Below are 26398 nucleotides of genomic sequence, written 5' to 3'. Positions count from 1 at the left end.
TCTAAAATACTTAAATAACTTAATACATAAATATTTAATCTCAATACCACTTGAATTATTAGTTTTATAATAAAATATAAATTTACATTCATATTACATGTATAATCAATGAATGTAAGGCGTATTTGGAGGGTAGGGGGACAGTCTCCCACCTAATTTACTTAAAATAAAAATTCTAGGGCTGTAACCCCCCATCTAACTTTAAGGACTATGCTAATAGTATATAATGATTAATTACAGAAAGTTCCTAAAAAAAATCAATTGGCATTTAGAATATCTATTTAAATTCCAGTTTCGCCAAAGAAATAAAAGTTAAAGAAAGTAAAAAAAAGTTTAATGGGATGCAGTGTCATATTAAGACTTAAACTGATTATACAGTAGGTAATGGATTTACATTTATTATAAAATTGTTTAGATGGTTCCTTTAGTCTGATAGATGTAATGGAACTATTAATATTAGTTAACAAAAATTATTGAAAAGTATGAAAAAATATTTGGAATTTTTGTTTTTTATTGAGATAATACAATAATCATGAATTGAAGGGAAAAAAGAATGGTGAGCAAAATATAAAATCAAAAAACAAATTGTTATTGTACTTGACCGAATTATGAAAAATATTGAGCACTTTCACCAAGTATCAATATATTCAAATTTCTTTCCCTATCATATATATAATTATAGACGGGAGAATTTTTAATTCATTAAGAAAAAAATTACAAACTTGAAATCTTTAAATCATACCACTCATTTCGCAAAATATTTAAGTTTTACACCATTAGGGGTTAAGTATCAAAATTAGAAATGATCTATTTGTTCATTAAAATTAATATAAAAGAACACTAAAGTATATTTAAAGTTGGCTTGAAATTACTTTCAGATATCCTATCGTTAATCATACATCCCAACGTTATCAGTGTTTAATTAACAGATTATTGGTACACCGTAGCCAGTTGTATATCATTAATATTTTATATTATAGCATTGTTAAGATATTTTACAGTAAATACTAAAACTGAATAGATAAAGTAACTTTAAATTTACATTTATAAGTTGAACTAGACTTAAAGGGTATATAGATTAAAATAGAATTAATCTCATCGAGAAATAATTGACGTTAAGGTAATATTCCATACTCTTAAAATTTTACTAATCTAAACAGTAGTCAGTATTTTATAAATTTCCATGTTTTTATCTATCATAATCAAAATGTATAGCAATTACCATACATTGATGTTGAATTTTCAAATCAAATGCATGCTTTAGGAGCAACTTACCTTACGGTCACGTTCAAAAAAACGTATTTTCAGGATGTACATATTACACATTGAAGTTTAAATGTCTAGGCAAAAGTGTACTCAATATGGGTTATCAAAAGAAATTTCTATAGTTGATAACTACCCAAAGTAAATTTTAACATTTCCACGTAATTATTATATACAACATATGTAGGCCTCACGTTGAACGAAAACTTGGAATTAAATGATGCTTTCTTATTAAGTTAATTCGGTATACTGTGAAAACATTCAATGTTTAAAAATTAATTTACCTTGAAATTCGTTCAATACGATAATAATTTGCCTAAGAAATGATATCATCAAACAAAAACCAAGATCAAATATGGTAAAAATTTGTAAACATTGCAGACATTTTGTGCAAGATTGTAAGACCTCGTGTTAATTTAATGAGGATTATTAGAAAGATATTAAACAAAGGTTGATGCCATTGTTGAAGATAAACTCTTAATACAATACAATTTTCAACTTTCAAATTAAAAAAACATCCTTTGGAAAAAGGTTTTATAATGGAGTATAAAATTTAGATCAGATTGGGCGTTTAAAAATCAACAAATAAAATTAGTGATTATAAAATATATGTGAATACGTTAGTTGTATAAAGGCTTGAAAATGGACCATAATAATAAATTTTGTGAACATTAAGGAATTGGTTTATGATTTTAATATTTAATTTGATAAATTTAAATAAATTTACTTAATAAAATCAAAAATTAGAACTGATATTCATAAATGTTAATAATTATAAAATTTTAAGTTGTACCATAATCGATATGATTATATTGCATTTGCAAAATTTTCGACTCATTTTTAAGCACTCAGTTAATTTCTCACTTCAAGTTAAAACATATATCTTTAAATGTTTCAAGATACATTTAGTGCTCTTGAAACATAAGACTACAGAAATTAATTATTCTTATACATTTAGCAATATGAAAATACAGAAATATATGCAACGACCGTGGATTCGATTAAAGCGTACCTTTAACCCAAGAGAAGGGAACGAGTAGTTTAATAGAAAAATATTAAATATTTAAGTTAAAATTATATCTTACATGTTTGTAAAGTGAAAATAATCAAATAAAATAAAAAGTACCAGATAAAAAAAAAAAAGATTTAATTAAACCAGATATTATGGTCATTAAAGAATTGCTTATAAAAAGGGAAAGATAGAACACACGGTTGTTACACGTTAACCAATGAATTAAGAAGTGATAGAAGGTTAATTTAAGTTTCACATTGCTACCTAAATCTTATAAAAATAATAAATTGGAAATACTATGCTAGTTATTAATTTTAAAATTCCAAATATTCAAGTGAATATTGACAACAGCCAAGTAGATTTAAAATCTAGTTAAAAAACTCCAGTATTATCACAAATTTTTAAAATAAATTAACTAGCAATTGGGTTCAACATTTCACTATTTTAAAATTGTTGAGAACTTGAATGGTAGAATATAATATTCACTTACCTTTGGAAGACTATATTCATCGATGTTCATATGAAATCATCCACATAATACATGGTTAAGATATATTTTAAAATCTGCACATAAATTACTGTTCACTCTCCATACCTCCCACACTCACTGAATGTTTTTTAGCATTTCTAAATTCAAACAATTCAAACACACTCATATTCCTTTCTCATTATATAATATACATTTCATATGAAAAAAAAACCATTTATATACGAATATTTAAATATTGAGTCCAAAAAAATTCTTGTCAATCTTCTTGTACAAAAATACTACACCAAGTGAACTTACACCTACACTACTAATGGACTGGTTATTGTTCCCTACTTATGCTAAGAAAATAATTAAGACATTAAACAAGGCCCTGAAAAGGGCCTTTTGAAAAATATAGTAATAAAATAACATAGTTAAATAATTATATCTAAAAATAAAAGATAAGAAAAGATAAGAAAAGGAAATAAAGGAAATTGAGAGGCGTGGTGTGGAGGATCCCTATTTACCAGTTACCTTATACTTACCTTCTCACAGCAAGAAATTCTTCATCCTTTGGTACTTCTTCTTTGCAAATGATTGAATAATAATTGATTTAAATATATATTTGATATTTTTTTTTAGAAAATAAGACACTCAAATTAAAATTTGATAACTGACGTGATAACATAATCTTACTTCCTCAACCGCACCCCACCCCCTACTACAGCCATCTATTTTCGAACTCCCTCACCAAATGAAAATTATTTGTATGCATGTTATACGAATATTTTTGGGATTAGGTCAGGTCCCTGTAAGGAGAATGAAAATTCAAGTTTTCCTCAGGACCCACAGAACCTATATAACAACACAAGCTTAAAACCACAAGTTCGTGGGTCCAAAGAGAAAAACTTTGTTTTTAATTTTTTTTAAATTGTTAATAAAATTTTAAATACATATGACAATGTTATAGTAGAATTACTATAAGGAAAGCGAGGATTGATAAATGTCAATTTGCCACAAAAGAATAACTTACGAGCCTCCTTTCGCTCTAGTCCAACTTTTGACAAATTGATTAATTATGATAAAAAAAGGAATAAATTATAAATAAATATATGCATATTAATCCAAACAGAGACCTTTAAAGGGGTTCAAAATATTAATAGTTTAATTTATGAGCAACTCACCATTAATTAATCTGTATATGATTTTCCTCATATGACCTACTTAATAATGAGAAATAATTTTTGTTGTAGGCTGTTTGTTTATCACAACAAGACAATAAGGAATAGTAATTGCAAAATTAAATAATAAAAAATATGTACAAAAGAAAAATAATTAAGTGGTTAGCATATTCCTACACCGCAGGTTACTAAATAACAGCCAAAAAGTGCCCAGAAAAAAAAAAAAAGTACCATTCAAAGCTCAAACCGAACCAAGGCTGGGTCCAAATGTGAATATACAATTACAAAAAGAAATTTCACATGTGAACCTTACCTAAGGCTCTGCCACAGCTATAATTCTATCATAATTGAAAAAACTTGGTGAACAGAAGTTAAATAAAAATAATAGAATTAAATTTGCATAGCTGATCAACGCTGTGATCAATGTTCAAAGATTAAAAATTTCCACCAAATTTTTACAATACTCCTAAACATACAACCCGTCGTATGAAAGGCCATGTGTTTAGAAGCTATACAATTTAATACGAGTCTTACCTTGAGTATCCCTGTGAGCTCCAACTGCTTCTTGTGCATTCATAAATACTTCATCCGTGGTTTGGTTTCCAGACATTGGCCATTGATTAAAACCTGAAGAAAGAGATTCAATCAATAATCTATTATACAAATGATCATATGTCATACATACTTTGGTTTGAGTTGTCATGTGATGGTCCAGCTCTTGACATGTCCATGCTATTGTCCATATCATCATCATCATCCAATGTCAAGTCTTCTATACTGTCTTCGTTGTTTATTTCTTCCAAATACTCAGTCTTAGGTTCAATCAGTTCACCAGTCGGTTCGATCTTTGGTCCTGCAACACCTTCAGCAGCTGATGCATCGTGGTTGTTGATGCGGCTGTTATCAGTCTCATGATCACCGTCATCCAACGGCGCACCTTTGGTTATGGTGGCAGGAATGTTAGGAACACCGACGCCGCTTAGGGCTCCGGACTGAAGGGGCGGTACATCACAGGAGTTGCTTGTATCAATATGACTGTCAGGGTCGTCACTTGTTGACGGCCTGCGCTGGTTGCGCCTGCGTTTTCTAGTAGGTGAGGCACTATCATCACGAGACCTAATGTGTGGACTTTCTGGCCTCCTCTCTATCGTTAAACCCTGTGCTACTGTAGATGGACCACGTGTGATAGACTGTTGAATTGGCTTCCTAACCTGAGTGGCAACAGGTGCTTTGACCGGTGCTGAAGAAGCTGTGTTATCTTCATTGCCACCTCCATCAGTCAGACCCTTGATCTGCAGAGACTCTGCAGCCTTCAGGAACGTGCTTAACTGGTCTTGGGAAATGTTGACTTCCCCCCTGTACATGTAATCCATCATACTTTTTAGTTCTTGGAACTTAACGTCCTTAAGTATGACAATTGGATGCTTTTCATAATGTTGGCTTAATAAAAGCTGGAAAAAAAAATTATAAAATTAATATTATAAAATTAATATTATAAGCTAATGAATTTTAAAAATAAATTAAATTAAGAGGTAAATGAATAACAATAATAGTGATAGGGGAAAAAATTCTGTTGAAAATAACTGTGTCACTTTTAAAATAAATTAATAAAAACAATTAAATTTCTGGAATAAAGATAATGGAAAGATTTTAAGGCTATTACATTGATCAAGAGAATAAAAATAGACCGCTGATGCGAACACTCTTATTGTATGTACTTCTACTATAGCAGCTTTACAAAATAATGAATAAAAGCGCCACACATTTTGAATTATTAATATTATGTACGTACATTTAATAAACAAAGGCAAACAGTGTGAAGGCCTATAAAAAAAGAAGCCCACCTGAAGTGCTGGTTGATGGCATACCACTTATATGTTGTATACCTATTACTCAGATGAGAACCCCCATTAAAAAAAAAATAATCAACCATGACAGTTTTTTTTTTGCATATGGTGCATGTTTGGGAGTAGGCCTGAAAGCCTAGTTTGAACACCTATTTAGCAGAATTTTTAGTTAGGCATCCATAAGTTTCTGCCTTGCCTAGTTGAGGGGTAGCGGCCTTGCTACCTTGAGTTGCCTGCTCAGAGAGCGATGCCACCCGTAATCAAGATTCAAACCAGTGACGGTGAGCGTCACAATCAACGCCTTAGTCCGCTCAGCTACTCTGTCCCCCAAAACCATGACAGTGACCAATTTACATTCAACAGAGAAACCAAAAACTTGTATATATAGTAATTTTAGTAAATACTAAATTTAGATGTTGAAATTTAATAAAAATAAACTATGTCTTGTGCATCAATTTGAAAGGCGACAAAACACTTAAAGATATTATTCCTTATCATTGCTGACAGCCACCAATTATGTATCAATAAAACAGTATTATTTTCGTAATACAAAAAACCATTTCACAATTAATTTAGTTTAAATCACTTAAGACAAAAATATAGATGAAATTAAGTGGGAGGAGGTCCAGACTCAGTGGAATCCCCTTAATTATGAATAGGAAAAATATAAATAACAATTTCGTATCAGAATTATTATTTTCAACTTTGAAAACAATTATTTACCTAGTGTCAGTAACATCTCGTTTATCTATAAGAGGTTTGAATTGATATGAACAATTTGAAATTTAAAATTAATCTAATAAAAACCAGTAGAGTAGAATGGCACATGTTCAATTTTTATGTACGATAATTATTAATTATGAACCATCCAAAAAGGTTAACAAGAATAATTAAGTTTAAATACCTCTAGGTATGGGCTGCATGCCGACAACACAACTTTGTGGGCCTTTAGGTATTGACCCTCAGCTGCCAACGTGCAATCGACCAACGTACCGCTTTCCAGTAACGTGTCGAAGACGCTGATCAACGTGCTTTGGTGGTTGTTCCAGCGCAGACAAAAATGTTGGTTGTCTCCCGCCATGTTTATCACAGTCCTAATTAAAAAGAACGAAATTATTAAAACCTTTGAAAAACTTTTTGAAAATATAAAAAAGACGCGTTAACTCACCTTAAAATATAAACATTTACAAAATTTAATTATTTGTAGAAAAAAAAATTATCGTTACAACGAATAACAATGCGCGTATTTTTTTGGTTTAATACTGAATAACACTTTTATCAAGTCATTTAAAAAAAGAAAAAAAAATTGTTGAAAAATAAAAACAATTTAATAAATAAATAAATACTTGTCAAGTAACGAAACGTGCATATGATGCGAGACTATGAAGTAATGAATTAATATTATTATCATGTATGTTTTAGCGGGGGGTTTGATTTTTAAGTGGCGGAGCAGCGAGCACGACCGTCCGGCTTCACATCAAGTACGAAACAAAGCAAATGCTGGGGCCACGTCCGGGTCGGCGGCCGCTGAGCGATGCGCAGAACGCGGATTCCGGTGCAGTGCGCATGGGCCGCCGAACGCGATACAGTCGGTCTCGTGTTCTGTGACGAAACGGAGCCCGTTTAACAGCCAAACGGTGACGGTGCTCGACGACCGTGTTTGTGCGGAGGGGCACGCGGGTAACGGTCGGTCGGGCGGCCGGTCGAGTCAAGAACAGAACACGGCACCGGCGTCGGGTGTGGCTTGTGGCAGCTGCAAGTAAGCCGGTCGACCACCCGCCAGTCATAGGACGAATTGTCAGCGTGGCGCGGGGCGGGGACGGGCCGTTTGCCGACTGACGGAACGATGTTCGGCACTAAGCCAGAAACCAACGAACGGACGAAAGTGTAGCTCTACTCTATATAGTATATATTTTATATTCCCCTTCGCCCGGCTTCCTATCCACCGTTTATCCGCCGACGCCTCATGCTTGATTGGATCCAAGCCGTAGAGGTCCCCGTCGGCGCGTCTCGCATGGTAGAAAGTTCACACGATTTAACGACCGACAAATTATTGTACACAATAATTAAATATTAATAATATTTTCTAGTCGTTTTTTGCGTACCGCCTAGGACGAAACGGCCGTTGTTGTCGTTATTATCATTATTTCCCCTCCGATAACGTTTGCGAGATTATCGTGTCGAATACCGAGGCCGTTTTCCTCTCGTGTTTCCCACCTCTAATACTGAATACTGAGTTTAGTCTCATACTACACAATTCGACGTTTGTCGCAAACGATATTAAGATTTACGTTGTGTAACGACTATCATTGCTTTCGTTCGTGCCGGGCCCACGTTTTTCTATCACATTTAACCCGGTTAACAATCATTATATTCAGTCACGTGGTTACCAGACACATAAAATAATAATTTTTTATAATTTAATAATGCAATACATTATAATAATAGTGTAAAAAGAAACTTTTTGTCCGAATTGTCAAAAAAAAATCTTGTTCACTATTTGATGAAACATGTTAAAATCTATCAGCAACCCGCTGGACACGCCTGAAAATTGGTAAAAAGCGTTTGGAAGGTTTTATTCTAATTTTTCGTGAAACGTTCATGTTTTTCCACGGGCAACGATGACGAATTCTCCTCGTACATACGTATTATCAAATAAAGTTATTATGTTATAACATTAAAATTTAAATCTAATAAATGTTATTTCCTTTCCTCTCCGCGCGTGCTTTATGTTTGCTAATAACGATCGGACAGCTATTATTTGAAATTTGATTATTCATTATCGCACCATAAACGCGTTTTCCAATCATAAATAGACAAAATTTACATTATTTTTATCGCCAGGATATCAAATTTCGATGCGTTATAGCATTTTTTGTTTAACGGCAAATTTCCGTCGTCGATATGATAAGTACAACATAATTTTGTAACTATCGTGTTTATACAATTTTCGTTTTCAATATACTGACGACCACTTGTACTACTCTTATATTGTAATATTGTATTGATATTATTGCAATATTATTAGTACTATCAATATTTTTTTAATATAATATAATTTTTACAAGCATTATGCTTTTAAAGTGGGAGTTGGAAACCATGTATTTATTATTATTGAATTTAATTGTATATTATCTCTACGTAACGTTGTAATGGTTGACAGCAGTAATCATTAATTATTATTTGTTAATGTTTAGTTCTATCGACTATCAACATGAATCATGATAATTGATTGAATCATTTACACTAATACACTGCTCATGAGATAAGTAGAAATACCTAAATATTTATCATTTATTGAACAATAAATTTGAAAAACAAAATTCTTGGTTACAGTGTTCAAATGTATGATCACACGTACAATATACTTTTTTAACTAGTATCGTCGTTTTAATTAACGGGATTTTAGGAAAATTTAAATGGAAAATATGCACGAATTTTTAGTTAACCTGAAGCAGAAAACATCACGTAGAATGTCGAATTAATCATTCCGTAAACTCATGTTGAATAATAGTAAACAGTAATGTGTACTTGTAGTAAACTACTTCCTAATTGTATTTTTTTATGTAAACATGATATAATTAAAATTACATTTTTCAAAGGAAATACGGTATGATAAGAATCATGAATGTACAATAATTATTTAAGTATTTTCTTATTTTATATTATACACTTTCATACTTTATATTAATTCCAATAATATTTATGAATAAACAATATTAATTAAACAACATTTACAAAAAACTACGACTACCGATAATGATTTTATAATGACCTACATACCTGATGATCTATTTATTATTAAATAAATACTACTATTAAGTTCCAGAAAATGTAAAAATTAGAAATACATTTTTATACAATATTCTGAAATTGCAGGTACATTTGAATAGCAGAATAAATAAATTAGTTATGTCTAAAAATCTAAAAAAATTATTTTTAACAATTTTCTATAACATCTTGAGTAGTATTAAAATTGATAAAACAATTATGACCATATTTTATTATTAAAATGCGATGTAAACGCTAGAATTTACTGCTTTGTATTATTTATACTGTATAGAATTAATATAATATTATTTATTTACTAATTATAATAATTATCAACCGACTAAATTATTATTTATTAATACATATTGTATTGGTTTCCATATTATAAGTAAGTTTCATTGTTTTTAACTGTTTATATAAAATATTGTGTAAATGTGTTTTATGGTATTATTTACAATGGATATTATTAAAACATGATTGATGTTTTATATTTTGTTATTAAAAAATTACGTGATCATATTATTTTATCTTACGGATTAATAACTTACAAATTACAACACATACTAATTTTAAAAAATATCCACTTTTTATTAGTTATTGATTTAATCAATGTGTAGACAATATTTTCAAAATATACATTAGAATTAAAAATAATTACACAATTCTAAACAAACTCCAAGTCACCAAAAACGCTTTTTCTATAAAAATATTAAATATAACCAGATAACATTAATATTCAATGTTAATTAATAACTGCTTAGGTTAGGTTACCTTTTCAGATAAATCTACTTGACTACTCAACATTATTAATACTTATACAGTTATTTTCTAATAAAAATTATATTTAGATAATAGGTTAATATAGACCAATTTATGATCATTATTTTTAAATAATGTGTTTAATAAATATTTGGCGAATATTAGAGTACTGAGTACTGACATAGTGACATAATGTGAAATAATGTCTGTGCATCTTCAATGATTTTTATTACCATCGTAAATTATATTATGATAATACAATCAAATACCAACCATAACTATACTTAAGGTAACCAGATACTTATTTTATAAGGAAATTATTTGTTTTTGAATACATGTCCTACTGCTCTAAATAAATGACTTAAGTACATATAAATTAATTCATTTAAAATTATCTAATAATAACAAATAAAATAATGTTTAAATACTTTATAAATTCATTAATTTGATAACAACTTAAAACTTATCAAAAAAAATAATTTAAAAAAAAAAATAACTAATATAATTAAAAATCTGTGATAGCTGATGTTGATTCAAAATAATTAAAAGATGTTTAATTTGCTATTATATCATATTTATTTATAAAAATAATATATATCTACTTATTTTTATTTTTTAAATCTGATCATCATAACTATACTTAATATAAATAGTACAAATAGTACAATAGTTCCATACTTATATTCTATATATATTTTTGTAAGTACCTAATATCTGAGGTATCTTAACTTTCTAAGTAGTAAAACTTAATTAATTTACAATACTTTGGGTCAATACTTAATTACAAAATTAGTGATATTCTCATAGATTTAACTAGATAAAAGATTTAGCTTTTGGATGACTTCTCTCATAGACCTTCATAGACCCCAAAACATTTATTTATATTATTTAATTAATAATAATAAAAAAAAAAAATGTTTTATTTAAGGAAGTATGACAATATTGACTAATAACAATTATTTATTTATTTGTTTTACAAAACAGTTTCTTAATATTTAAAGAAATATACTCAATTTATTAAAGTACCTACATAATAAGTAATAACCAACAAAATAAATTATAATAATAATGGCATGAGCTTATAATGAGCCACATTTTAAAATCATATAAATATTAAATGTTAAGTGATGTGTAGTGTGACTGTAGCGTTTTACAATATTAATTTATTGTTATTGCCAATTTACCAAAGATAACTTCATCAGTAATAGATTACAGCATTATTCTTAAAAATTAAGTACCTATTACTTATACCTACTCTGTAGACTACCTATATATTATTTTATTTCATACAAGTTATATTAGTTATAATTTATCACAGAAAATACGAAATTGTTAGACAGGCCACAAATATAATGTATAAAACTGAAAATTGTGTATGATTTCTACTTCTAATTAAATACTTACATTTTATTTTTGTGATGTCATAACTAAGGTGGGAATCATAGTAAAAACATTTTCCACCTCAGTTTTATTGTTAATTGTACAATAATAACAGTCAACAGATTAAGTAGTCGTAACTTATAAAGTTGTAAGTACCTTTATAAGTTATATACGTAGGAATTTGTATAAATCCAATAAGTAGGTAATGTTTTTATGACTAATACTGCAAAACTAACATAAATAAAGGAACATCATTTGGTAATTGCAGTGAGTATTTCCATAATTCCAAGTAAATCAAATTTGTTTTATTGTTTATCACTAGGGCTTAAATACCAATGCAAAGTGCATTGTTTTTTGAGTACTTTAAGACAAACTATTCTTAGAATATAATTTATTTCTACTTTCTAGTAACAAAAATGTGAAAAATGTCTAAAGTGAAACTTTTATTTTGCATTTCTCATAGGTTTTTTTTTTATTTTTAGATCTTTTTTAGTACGTTTTTAATTCATATTTAAAAAGATTGTTTACATAAAAATTTATACTTTTAGTACAAATTAGAATATTCAAGTTGTATATCAAGATATAGGTATAGTTTTTAAAATATTTGCCTTAACTGCTTTATTTTTTAAATATTGTCCAATACTTACATTGATAATACTTATCATTCTTTATTCTGTCGAAAATATTACATGAAATAGATATATAATTTTTATTAATTATTAACATAAATAATTCGATGTTTTTGGCAATGTATATTTTAATTTTCGGTATTAACTATTATCTTAAAATAAACATTAATTTTTTTAAATGAAAAATTACTCTCTATAGCTTTTAAATAGTTAGCTATAGTAGAATGTTCATAGTTAAGAACCACTTCTTTCAACTATCTCTCCAACTTCACGTAAATTTTCTTTTTTTTAACGGGTAGTTATCCAGATATGTATTTTTCAATGTTTATTTCTCGGAAAGCCTATATAATTGTTGTATTACTTAAATACTTTTCTCTAGATCTGTGTAAATTATGTGAATATTTGTTGTATGCAAATAGCTTTTTACCTTTTTGGCTATTTGTAAAAATTAAATTCCACATTTTCCGTTTTTCCAATTTTGATTCAATATAACAGCTGATTAGAAACGGTCAACACACACAAGTTTAGAACCGTCAATTTATTGAAAGTTGCAACAGTAAGTTTTGACGTATTTTATCATTTTTATTATTTCATCAAAACATAAGTATTCATATGACAAGCACTAACGTCTAACATTGATTATAAATATTAGTATTTATTATCAATGTTACTGATTGCAGTTTATAAGTTATTACGCGACTTAATAGGTATAAAAATACTGAAAATGGGATAACCATACTTATGGCTATTGCCTATTATACTTATCAGAAAATGAGTATCTATGTTAGTATGACTAATTTATATGTTCTATACTGAAATTATATATAGGTAAATTGAAATAGGTATTACCTACATGGCAATGTACATTGTACCATTGTACGTAAAAAGTTTAAATAAAAATAGTTGTATATGTCTATCAAAGCTGAAAGCTGGTTAAATATTGCTTACGTTTATTGTAATTCATAAATATATTTCACGGTTAATAATCTATCTATTTTACATTTTACTTTATCTTATTTGAATAAATACGTCAATAATAATTAATAGGAATTAGGTGGACAATATTTTTATCAAAACTTGATTTAAATCTTACATCTATTTTATAAAATTAAAATAAATTCTGAGTAGAACAAGTATAAACGTATTAGTTGTTCAGATACTTAATGCTTAAAAAATTCCTATTTTCCTATTACTTTTTTTTTTTTAATCAGTTCACTATATATTACGTTAGTATTTATCAGTTAAGTATTATACAGTTTAGTTTTCAAACCATTTAGTTTAAAATTACAGTTATTAATAGTCTGTTGTATAAAATATTAAAAAGTTATCTAAACATAACATTATATTCATTAAAACATAATAGTAAAATTTAAAATATCTCAATGCATATGTAACTGAAATTTTATTATTTTATTCGTTATAACTTATAAGTTATAAGTTATTATAGAATAATAATAATAATTATACGTATAATATATTAGACAGTATCGATTTAGGCTACTGGTTTTTAAACACAGCACACTGTGCTCTTCATAAAAACGTCTAGCTTATTTATAAAATCACTGATCTAAGCGAGTACCTATCATATACTTGCGATTACCGAGTACGCCCAAAGTTTTCTCAATGCCGAAAAGCAAAAATTTAAAACAACTTCTTAAGGATATGTATGTGTTGTCACAGTCTACAAACACATAACAGGAAATTTACACTCAGCACATTACCTGAACCAATTGTGTGTTAGTTGCTTATATTAGCTTAAATATTAATGTTAGTTGACCATATGACTTAATTATAAAAAAAAAAATACAGAACAAACAATTATGGTTTTACTCTGGACCTTGAAAAATTGTTGAATAGTTTTAATGTTCTTTAATATTTGGAGATAACAGCCGTGTGCCCACTACATGAAAAGTGTTTTGGAGGATAAGTTAAAAGATGACGGCCGAGTAGGTTCAGCTGGTTCACATTACACCGTGCAAAATATGACATATTAATTATTAATATTATCACGATAAGTTTTCGGTGACAACACGTATTGTTTGCTGACACGACGCTTATTCGACGCAACTACAAAAATTCTTGTTTACAAATTTTATTTACATATTAAATTGAAAAGTATAATTTTGTTTTTCTTTTAAGTACAGATTTTTTTTAATGAGAATATATTTTATGATAATGTAGAGATTATGAGGTTAAACCGGACAAAAAATATTCCGTTCAAAGTTTGTCGGAATAACAAAATATGCTCTTTAAAAAAGATTACAAATACGAGTATTAATAAACATCATAATCTTTTATTGTTATTTAAGTTTTAAAACTTGCTATGACTTTAAGAATATTTTAAAATTGAAATGTTTCAGAGTTTATTTATACAAGTCTTTAACTTACTTTAAAATTAAAATATCAATAAAAGCCTATGAAATGAGGATGCTTTGGAGTACTAGATAATGTTCAAAAATTTAAATTTGAAAAACGTTTGTATGCGACAAATACAACACACGTAAAATTTGGATTCTAATAATGATTTTTAATATTTTTTGTATAGCATGCACCTATGCCCATTGAAAATTATTGTGCGTTGTGCTTAAATGCCAAATAATAAGCTAGACTGATATTATATTTCGATACTTCGTAATGTGTTATACTGGTAATCAATTAACATGTTTATTATTTATTTTTTTATTAAAATAAATTTAATCTAACTTACCCAAGGTTATGATTTATGAATTATGTCTTAATTTATTATATTTGTTTACAAAGATGAAATTAATTGAAAATAAAATACCAACATATAATTTTGTTCTGTTTTTAAACTAAAAAAAATTTAGTATATAAGTTCATTAATTATTATGTATTATATTTATACGCGTGAATATATTTTTAGTATCCAATTGTAACTTATAGTACTCCTCTCATATTATATATTTTTTTAAATTCTGAATAAGTGGCTCTATCTGCTAACCGTTTTTTATAATTATAAATTTAATTTTCATAAAAGTTTGTTGGTGGACACTATACAGTACTACGGTACAGTGTAAACGTTTAAGCAGAAAACAACTTCTATACATTTGAAATGTATCATAATACAAATACTGTAATTGTCAATACTAATACTTATGTTTTGTATTTTGTGAATTATAATAATGAACAATTATTAACAATAGAGTTATATTTAATTATATATTATTAATTGTTTATCAGTCTTCGAATACTTCAAATTGAATTCAAAGAATCGTGATTTAAAAAATAGTACTTAAATATTCTAAGTATTAAATTATTAAATAATATTTTAATTTTAAAATATAGTAAATTTTTGGCGATTGTTTATCCTCGGAAAATAAATTAAAATAGAATATATTAAGATAAATTATTCTAATTACAATAAATAAACATATATTTATTATAATCTTATAATATTAGTGAAATTAATATGCATTATAAAAAAAATATCATTATAAAACTCATAACCTCGAGACAACAAAGAATAACTAATCTATTTAGTAGTTTACAAAAATGTATCCTAATGATTCTAACTATCTGTCTAGATTCTAAAAATGGGTTGTTTAATTTAGATTAGGTATCGCGCGTTTACGAGATTATTGTTGTTTGACATTGGAATACTTTACTAAGTTTACTATTGAAGTATTGATTATAGCATTAAATAATTTCTGGCGTTATATTATTTTACTCTTTAACAAACTTATGTATTATCAATTATTAATCATCACAATACATTTAGTATCTTAAGCTACCAATATAACAATGTTTTCGTGATCGGACTTGTAATTTAATTATTATTTACGGTAAATGATCGATAGACTGCAATTTATAATTATTACCCATATTATACATTATAGTATCGTGTTATACATGTCACGTACACTGAAAGATTTATGTATGTATTTAAATTTTAAGTTAACATGCGCGCGTGCAATCCTTACCGATTGTGCAGGGTAATCTCTTTGCACTTGAGTGTTAACTGTTATAAAAAATGGCAATTATATTATGTCTCTTACATTTCTTTTATAAAGATTTATGAATTGTGACGATCGACAGATCTTTCGACTAAGCGAATTCAGGCGATGAGTAAAATATGGTATACATAAATATATATTAGAATAATACGTTGCTACTATAAACTATTTGTTTTACCTATACATTAAAATGTACTAGAGCGTGATATTAACCCGTATTGTTGACCTAAATATTTTCGTAAAAACCATTGCGTACAGAGTATCATCTTTTTTTATTTGGTGTAAGTGCATCGTGTATTCGGCGACTATTGCCAGTGAACAGGTCTAATTTATTTATTTATTTTTTACACTTTTGTTTGTTTTACAGTTGACGCAGTAATATAATACTAATATCTTATCTTACCATTGTTTATTTAACGTCTGTGCATTACACTCTGCACGTAGAATGCAACGGAATTCCATGAACAGTTTTTAATGATTAAAATAACTCGTCTGTTTTTGGACGACTAAATATAATATTATGTAAAAGTAAGTTGAAATTAAACAAAATTAAAAAAAATTGGATTAGTGGTATGCGTTTGACACGTCATTCTGAGGTAACAACCACGTTCGTTAATTTATGGCTCACTGTCGTAGTTAAATTACAAAATTTTGCACTAGATTTTATACATTTTATCTTGCAATTTTTTTTATGTACATTAAGCATCATATTTATTCCATAATTTCTTATTGAGTTTGCTGGTCTTATTGAGATTTAAAATTACTCATTTTTTATTGTTTTTCTTTAGTAGTTTAGAAGTCGTACATTTTTTCTATAAACTGATGATCAATGAAATTAATTTTGTTATAAATCGAATGTATTATTTTAATATCAAAGTATATAGAATTTTTTTTCTATAAAAATATAACTAATATTTTGGTTTAAAAGGAGATTACGAATTCGTTAACCATTAATTACGAAATAAACAATAATTATAAAATATTATTATCTACACATATTGATATTACATATTAGTATATTACATATTATATAAATTTATTGCAGTAAAATGAAATTATTTACAATATTATATTATTATATTGTTAAAACGGCAAATCAATTTCAACACAAAAATAGTGTAAATGTTAATAACGAATAAGGTCGCATAATATATATACAATTACAAATATTGTATGTTACAATTTACAGTAGCACGGAAAAATATGTTTTTACTGTTTTTAGGTTTACAAAAATTATAATATGTTTCAACAAGCACACTTCTATAAATAGCAGTATGAGTAATATGTGTCTATAATACACTCGTATAGGATACTAATAAACGAATCGAGTGAAAAAAAATTCCTTCATTATTAACAGAAAACTTTAATATAGTTGTATCTTTATGTATAGTTAATCACTTACTAACATGCCTAATAATAATTATGTCACAAAAATTATCAAAAAATGTTCTATAAAAAATAAAAAATGCCAATTAAACTCAATAATGCCCTTTTATTTATCATTAATAAAATTTAACGTTTCCGTCGCCATTTTTATACTGCGGACTTTTTTGTCAGTATGAGAGATTTATTTTCCAACTAACTTTAGAATGACTTGGACGGAAAATTTAATCATAAAATAATCACATTAGCGGGAATCGAGAAAATTATTGGCGATTAAAGGAGGAGGGCTAACTACTTTTTAAAATACATATAACGATTTAACGAATTCAAACACTGTGCCGCAAAAGCAATTTTCCATTTTTTTATAATTAATTTTAAAAATATTCACAGTCGGTTGCTGTTGGTTCATATGGAACTTCAAGGAAACAATTTACTAAAATTACTATAGGAACATTTTATACAGTATTTATAAAGGAAAATAATAGTACAATTAATTATTTTTCTCTTGTTTTCTCGGGGCATTGAAAGACTATTGAAGAAGGGCTAAGTTCCAAGGATTGCTGTTAGGTTAGGCCCCGAATTATAGAAAATATTAAAACCGAAATTTAGAGAGCGGCGTCACGTCAGTGATCATAGATTCATAGGGGATGCGATAATAGAATTTACGCCGCAACACGTGAATTATCGGACGTAGACATTTCGCTGTGCACCGTAAACACAACGCGCCGGCAACCCAACTCCGTTCCCAGAAGTCTCACACGACGGCTGACTGTAGTAACAATCACGAGAAATAGATTTATTAATTGACGATTTATCGATATAGTATATATTATATTCCGAGTACTTGTCGAGCGTGCCACCACTATGGTTCACGATAAAAACTGTACTCAAAATAATTCCCGTGTCGACGGTGCCGCCGTAACGACAATTTTTTATTTTATCTTCCATCTCGTCATCAGACGATAGCAGTATTCATTGATTTTCGGCGTGCGACCGCCGTGGTGGTATCGTCCACTCTACGACGCACGCACGCACCGACACTAACGGACAGGCCCATTGCCCATATAATATAACATTTATATACATATATATATACATCAAGAACACGGAGGAGAGAAGTAGTGTGCGGCCCACAATGCTGCTCATCGACTCGTTTTCGGCGATTCGGCCGAACAACGTTCGTCAGCCTGCAAACCGTAGTTCCCCTAACTCGTCGCCACCGACGTCGTTCCAGCGAATTCTCTCTGCACACACACTCAAACTAAATACGACGCGTCGGCCAACGCTGCCGCCGTCGTCTCGCTCTCTCTTCCACCGTCATTCTTGTCGCCGCCGCCGCACCGTCCGTCCGTCCGTCCGAGGCGATTGGTCGTTACTCGTTGTACGCGCGGGCGGTGGGTCTCCGGCGGGTGGTGTTGAAATGGTGATCCGCACGGGTTGCCGGGCAACCGGTACGTCGGCGGCCAGCGAGCGCGTCGTACCACATCACGGCGACGACGCGAACGCGGGCACCGGAACGAGAACGAGGTCGACAACGAAATGTAGGCTTATCATCAGTTCCCGCTTTGTGCCGGCCGTTCAAATTGTCCGTTCCTCCTTGTTTGGAAACTCCGTGTAAGTATGTAAAAATCGCGTCCGCCGCCGTCGCCGCCGTTTGGGTTGTACAAACATTCTTTCCTCTCCATTTTATTTTTATTTCTATTTTTTTCTCCCCCCCCCCCCCCCCCCCCAAAAAATTCCGCTCCTTTTTATTTTTATTTCTATTTTTTCCCCCCCCCCCCCCTCCCCCCCAAAAAAATTCCGTTTATTTATTTTTCGTTTTATTTTTTTCCCACGTCCGTGCCCATTACCTCTCTGCTACCCGCCGTTACTAGCACCCTCTGTCCCTATACTCACGCCGCATTTGCCCACCCACATACCATACTGCCGTCTCGCCGTGTGTATGGCTCGCTCGGCGTAGGCGATTTCACACTGTGCGGTCGTTGGGGCAGTTATTGTAATAATAATAGTATATTATTTTCTAATAATATTACGTGTCGCCACGTTCATGCTGTATAATAATATTGTTATAAAATGATTAATATGGCGTGCCGGCAAACCGTCGTCCGGCTCGAACACGCAACACGAGCGTTCATCGTAAAGCTTTTTTTATCCGAACTACGATACGACCTAGTGGGTGGGTGGAATGTATGGAAGAGCGCCGAGCGAAAAACGTTTATTCGTCGCTCTGATTCTCGTCATTTGCGTTTTCATCTATTTCGTCTTTTTCTCAGTAGGGTCTCACGATTAGAATGTGAGATATTACAATCGTTATGAGTTTTCGAAAAATGTTCGGGTCTCCTCCTATCCGGTGGCGTATCATCGCTTTCTCTACTTTACGACCTGACGGTTAGGTCATGATTGGGTGGTGGTTTTTAGGATGTCGTCTCCCGTTTAGTGCTCATCCGGTTGGCCGGGTATCGCTTAATCGATCGTCTCGTTTCTCCAGGCTCGTGTGACTTGCTATAGGAATTTTCGTTTCTCTCGTTATCTTGATTTGGGCACCCCTAGAACGGCATTTTTATTTCAATTGACATTTTGCATTCCTAGTCCCGCGACAAAATACAATACAGATTGGACTTGGAAAAATTTTTTTAAAATAATACATCGTAATGTTGTCTTTTTATGTAACAATGCTCCCGTTTAAACTCTACAATTTTATGACCGCTTTTCCTTTTTTTTGTTATATAGTATTACCATCTCGAACATTTTGAATCCCAGACCCCAGCTACAGTTACATTTCAAGACATTTTTCATCGCCATTAAAGACGATAAAATCTTAGTCGTATTATCTATAATAGTAGTTAATAGTTATATATTATTATTCCAACAGAATCCCGATTTTTTAATGTGGTTGACCTCTCGTCCCATTAGTTAATTCAGCTGTTCAATAAATATTAGTACATGCAAAGTTGTACACATTGTTATTCATTATCACATATTATATTTATTCTGTTACATTATATAATTATTTCAACTGCCAATTTCTTGTCTAGGCTATATACTTTTTTTGATCTCAATATCATTTTTGACATATTTTTGGCATTCATTCTTAATGTTCTTTATTGATACGAATTTCGATTTAACTGATGTCGAATTATTGAATATTGATTAAGTATTATGGAGTAAAAAGTATTTATAGACGTTGTATTTACAATGTATATGCGCTGATCTTATACCTACGCATTAACTTATTTTTGGAATTAATTTTATTATACAAAAACAAAGTCACAAAAAACAAACATCATTAATTCTTAATTTACTAAAAATGTTTATATTATGTTTAAAATATAATACTTTTCATTAATATTACATTTTTAAAATAATAGATTTTGAAGTAATATTAAATTAATTAAAATTAAAATGACGAAGTTCGTCCTATAAAAATGTTATAAGTGTTATCCATTCTTGGAGTTGAATTTTTGGGTGGGATCTTACTATTGAATTTTTTTCATGAAATGCCCATCTGTACTTCACTGTTCACGAGTGTTTAAATAATGTTATCTAAATTATGGAAATTCGCTATTTATATATCAAACTACAAATATTTCCATTGAATATCAAAAAAAAAAGAATATAATTTATAAGAGTTTATTTAAAATCGAAATAATAATTGCTTATTTTCTTAATTAACTACTAATTAATAATTATTAATATAATTAATCTATTTATAATAAAAATTAATTTATTAAAAACTATTTCATTTCATCTATACAATTGTTTAACATTTTTAAAAATATAATATAATATATGATTTTGTCTTAAAAAAATATGAACATAAAATTGATAAAATTGCTAGAACTATTTATTATTTTTATTTCATTCAAACTTAATGAATTAATTAAACAAAAAAGTAAATTATTATTTTACGAGTATAATGAGTATTGGAATATTTTTAAACTTAACCAAATTACAAAATGTTGCTCATATAAAGTGTTAATAGGTTATTATTTTTTGTGTTCAATTGCACCTATTAAAGTCTATAGTCACTTATGTTATTGTAAATATAAACAATATAGACTATGTGTATTGTCAATTTAAAAATTTAGTTTTGAATATTTCAGAAGTACAATGACAGTTAATGGCCAGCACTACTGTCTGCGATGGAACAATTACCAATCAAATATGACCTCTGTGTTTCATCAACTTCTTCGAAATGAATCATTTGTTGATGTTACTCTTGCTTGTAATGAGAGTACACTTAAAGCACACAAAGTATATGACTAAATAAATATGAATTTTTTTATTTTTTTTTTATTTTATGCATTTTTTATTTATAAACATTGATATTGTGTAATAGGTGGTCTTATCAGCTTGTTCGTCCTATTTCCAAAAATTATTGATGGATAACCCATGTAAACATCCAACCATTATATTGCCTTATGATGTTTGTTTTAATGACCTTAAGTTCATCATAGAGTTTGTGTATAGGGGCGAGATTGATGTATCTCAAGCTGAATTACAAGTAAGTCTAAAAGCTATGTGTAAAAGCAGAAAGCTCATTATAAAATTAATTGTATTTTTAGTCTCTTCTAAAAACAGCAGACCAGTTAAAGATTAAAGGACTATGTGAAGTGCCTGAAGATGAACGTGATACATCTATTGTTGCCGAAGTAACTCCTTTGGGGCCATTAAAAAGTGGTGGAAGAGTGTTCACAAAATTACAACGCAGAACTTCTCCTTATTCAAAAAAATTGAGCCCTAATCAAATTCAACAGGATCAGTTTAATCGAAGTTATTATCGAATTGAACAATCAGGTTTTGCACCTATTAGTGTTGATCAAGAAAACAAATCTATAAATGTAAATATTAAATACTCAATATGAAACAAATAATAATTTGTTAATCATTGTTGTTGAGTTTTACTTAGTTATTTTCTTTCTAGGCCATCCATTGCATGACTGTAGCAACATCAACTGAAGATGATGAGAAAGAAATGAAGTCAACATTAACAGATTTACCGGTGGTTATATTAGAACCACATCCTTCATTAAATTTACAAGCCCAACAACAGTCCCAGATAGTTCACATACCAATACCACCATCACAACAACAACAACAACAACAACAACAACAACAACAACAACAACAACTAAGTCATGTAACACAACATACAAATCAACCTCAATTGCAACAAGCTGCAGTTCAAACTCATTCACAAGTAAAATATTAATTTATATTTTATCTTATAAATTTTTTTTATTTTATGATGTTTTCAGATGATTATTACAACAGGTCCAGTTATGACGGTGAATGAAGCTGACATTTCACCTGATATACAGCCTGTTGGACCAAGGGCAACACCAGTACCAGTAAAAAATAACACAAGTCCCTCATCAACACCTACACATAGAGATATGGCTGGTAATAGGTTTAAAAAATAACTCAATACCTATTTTAATTAAAACATTAAAAATAGTTCCATTGTTTAAATATTTTAGAAGTTATTAAAATAATCATATAGCAAGGTTACTACACATATGAGCTCCCATAAGCATAGTATAAGTACTAATAGTAGCATTTTAAAATTTGAAATAATACCACTTTCAACACCTTGGGTCATCATCCGTACATTAATTAAATCCCAATCAATGAAATTGAGTGGTTATAGGATTAACTGTGGATTTTAACTTCTAATCCAATGAAAATGTTACAGATTTCTACAAGGGGGAATGGGAAGGGAGAAAACTGTGCCTTACTGTATAATAATAATTTAATTTTTGTTCAATTAAAGTAAAAATTTCAAGTATAACACTAAATTCCTTTCCTCAACTCTATCATGTTTGTGTGAACTGTTATGAAGTTTATCATTGTTTTAAAATACAAATTCATTTTGAGTTTGTACAAAACTAAGGTTTTCTTTTTCTACATTTACACACAATATTAAAATTAAAGTATTGTATTCATTGAAAATTATTTTCCTTATTTTATATCAAATAGTAATAGCCAATAGGTGTAATTTTATGATTTTCCTTGGCAATAGTTTATTTGATTTTATAATCAGGGATGCCGGTGTATTTTGACACACCTATGACAATTTTATTTTGAGTCAATATATCCATCCACTAACAAAAATATTTCTTTTCAAAAAAATATAGAGCAGCGATTCCTTAACTGTACACAACATGTACATTCAGGGGCCTCACTGCATATATATACCATTTACAAGTTTAATATTTTAAATATTTAATAATACCTAAACATATTATTATCTTCTTAATCAAGTCTAACATTTTGTGTAAATGTTAATAACTTTTTATTATACGTAAACCATAAAAATGACAACTACCATAGGCAAAACCAACTTTTAACGCCTCTCATTACAATTGAGATTTTTTAGATTTGTTTTATTGCATGTTTTATTCTAAGGAAAAAAAGATAATTTAATTTATATCAAATCACAGCACAGAAATTTCCGATCTATGTAATATTTTGTAATTTAATTTTAGGGTTGAATTTTAAAAATAAACTTAAAAAATATAATTTTTTATTGTATTTTGTTTGTTGTTACTATTTTTAAACATTAATTAATGTTAATTATCATTATTCATATTTAAAGCATTTAACACATAACTAAAAAAATTGATATACTTTATATTGTTTCAAATGTCAGTGATTTATTTTTATTTTAGTTGGTACATCATGTTCAAATGATATGATGAGAAGTGGTGGAAGTGAGAGAAAATTTGAAAGTACTAAATTTGAAACACTTCGTACTATTGATCAGTCATCAGATGCAATGGGAATAGAAAGACAACATTCTAATGACCGTGTAATAATAATTTATGATATACTATATTATAATACATCAACTATTTCATTTACGATATTAATAAAACTTATATTTATAGAATATAAATGATGAAGATAATTCAATGCATACAATGATGATAACACCTGAACTTTTGGGATTGTTACCAAATTCTTCTAATACAGGAGGTACTTGCATTTAAATATATTTTATACTGCAGTTTTATTTCTTTGTTGATCAGTTATATTTATTTATTATTATTAAATTGCAGATGTCAGTGAAGATAGTTCTAGTAACAATATTAACAAACAATATGGTACAAATAGCGGAAAAGCATGGACAGCTGATGACATGGAAAACGCCTTAGAAGCATTACGTTCACATAATATGTCTTTAACCAAAGCATCCATTACATTTGGGATTCCTTCTACAACATTATGGCAGCGGGCTCATCGAGCTGGTATAGATACTCCTAAAAAAGATGGACCTGCTAAGTCTTGGAATGATGAAGCTTTAAACATTGCATTAGATGCTCTACGCACTGGCACTATTTCGGCAAATAAAGCCAGTAAAGCATATGGTATACCTAGCAGTACGTTATATAAGATTGCGCGGCGGGAAGGAATTAGATTAGCTGCTCCATTCAATGCGGCACCAACTTCTTGGGGTCAAGAACAGTTGGGCCAGGCATTGCATGCCATAAGAACTGGGCAAACGACTGTACAACGAGCTGCAGCCGACTACGGTATACCTTCTGGTACATTATATGGTCGATGTAAACGTGAGAAAATTGAATTGTCTCGTAGCAATCCAACTCCGTGGTCTGAGGATGCTATGATGGAAGCTCTGGAGTCTGTGCGATTAGGTCATATGAGTATTAATCAGGCAGCTATACATTATAATCTACCATATTCTTCATTATACGGACGTTTCAAAAGGGTGAAATATGGAGCTGGACATCCAGATGATGATTGTGATGATATGATTGATTCAGATACACAAAGCGAACAACAGCACATTCAACAACAACAACAACAACAACAGCAACAGGCAAATCAGCAAGTACAGGCTACTCCAGTGTCCCAAATAATGTTGGTTCAATATCCAGCACCACAGATTCAAATGTACCAACAACACCCGACTCATTCAACCACTAGTTGAGATGAAGTAAAATACTTGCAGCCATTGTGATGTGTTAGAACTGCAAGTATTCTCTGTAATAATTTATAAGTCTGACGGTTGTACTGTTTTTTTTTTTTTATTTATCTGTGATATTTAAACAGTGAAAACATTAATGTTATTTGATGTTTTCATTTGATCTCTTCATATTTGTTGTAGGTTTTAATGTAAATATTCATATTAAATTTACAAATATGATAATACTATATCAGTACATTTTAGTTTTTGTATTGTATGTATTTTACATTACAATATAGTGAACATAATATATAATAAAATAATAATCCAACATTTTAAGACTATGTGAAATAAATTGTTTTTAATACTTAGTTCAGAGAAAAATTTTTTTTAAATTTTTGTTAAACTAGATGAATTAGTTATTATAAGAATAATATATTACATACTATTCTATCTATAGGCGTGTGCATAATTTGATTTTAATAACAAATCATTTTGTATGATAAAAAAAAAATTCTGTAAACTATGGTTACCAAACAATTATTTACTATTACTACAATTATTAATTATATAGGTTTAATATTCTACTAGAAACTTTTCAAATTTGGTGATCAAATCATTTTTCTACTAGAATCTACTAGAAAAAACACAAAACTGTGAAAAATAAATTGTAAAATCAATATGAAAAATCAAATTGAGACATTTTAAAATATAAAGTGATTTATTTTTTATTTGGTAGGTTAAAATGCAATGCAAAACAATTGGAAAATTATTATTTATTGCTATAGATTTTAATAGAAATA

General features: G+C 29.2%; 2 protein-coding genes across 54 annotated transcripts in view; one reads left to right on the top strand and one right to left on the bottom strand.

The window, feature by feature from the left end:
- The window catches only part of LOC112596273 (longitudinals lacking protein, isoforms F/I/K/T-like), a 169302-nt gene extending 162033 nt beyond the window's left edge, over positions 1-7269 (bottom strand). For 44 of the 50 annotated variants that reach the window (XM_025341829.1, XM_025341828.1, XM_025341819.1 and 41 more), the window contains exons 1-4: positions 6941-7268; positions 6677-6866; positions 4611-5376; positions 4460-4552 (exon numbers count right to left, since the gene is read on the bottom strand). In XM_025341829.1, coding sequence (XP_025197614.1) covers positions 4460-4552; positions 4611-5376; positions 6677-6853 — 1036 coding nt within the window. In that variant the 5' untranslated portion in view covers positions 6854-6866; positions 6941-7268. Of the gene's footprint in view, positions 1-4459; positions 4553-4610; positions 5377-6676; positions 6867-6940 lie in introns of all 50 variants that reach the window. The other 6 variants (XM_025341808.1, XM_025341805.1, XM_025341810.1 and 3 more) reach the window with 1 other exon arrangement.
- An 11909-nt stretch (positions 7270-19178) lies between these two features.
- On the top strand, positions 19179-25845 carry LOC112596331 (protein bric-a-brac 1-like). Of its 4 annotated transcripts, none has more exons than XM_025341951.1 (9): positions 19179-19282; positions 21772-21922; positions 22008-22172; positions 22234-22509; positions 22593-22868; positions 22927-23071; positions 24340-24479; positions 24559-24646; positions 24730-25619. In XM_025341951.1, the coding sequence occupies exons 2-9, from the start codon at positions 21779-21781 to the stop codon at positions 25617-25619; spliced, it is 2124 nt and encodes a 707-aa protein (XP_025197736.1). In that variant the 5' UTR covers positions 19179-19282; positions 21772-21778. The 4 variants fall into 4 exon arrangements, with proteins under 4 accessions (XP_025197736.1, XP_025197735.1, XP_025197734.1 ...); XM_025341950.1 differs by having other exon boundaries at positions 19214-19282; positions 21775-21922; XM_025341949.1 differs by lacking the exon at positions 19179-19282 and adding an exon at positions 21624-21707.
- The last annotated feature ends 553 nt before the right edge of the window (positions 25846-26398 follow it).

This window comes from Melanaphis sacchari, unplaced genomic scaffold, assembly GCF_002803265.2.
Source record: "Melanaphis sacchari strain LSU unplaced genomic scaffold, SCAv2.0 Contig31_pilon_pilon, whole genome shotgun sequence".
Taxonomy (NCBI): Eukaryota; Metazoa; Arthropoda; class Insecta; order Hemiptera; family Aphididae; genus Melanaphis; species Melanaphis sacchari.
Note: the sequence above shows the minus strand (reverse complement) of the source record. Positions and strands in the feature narration are given on the sequence as shown.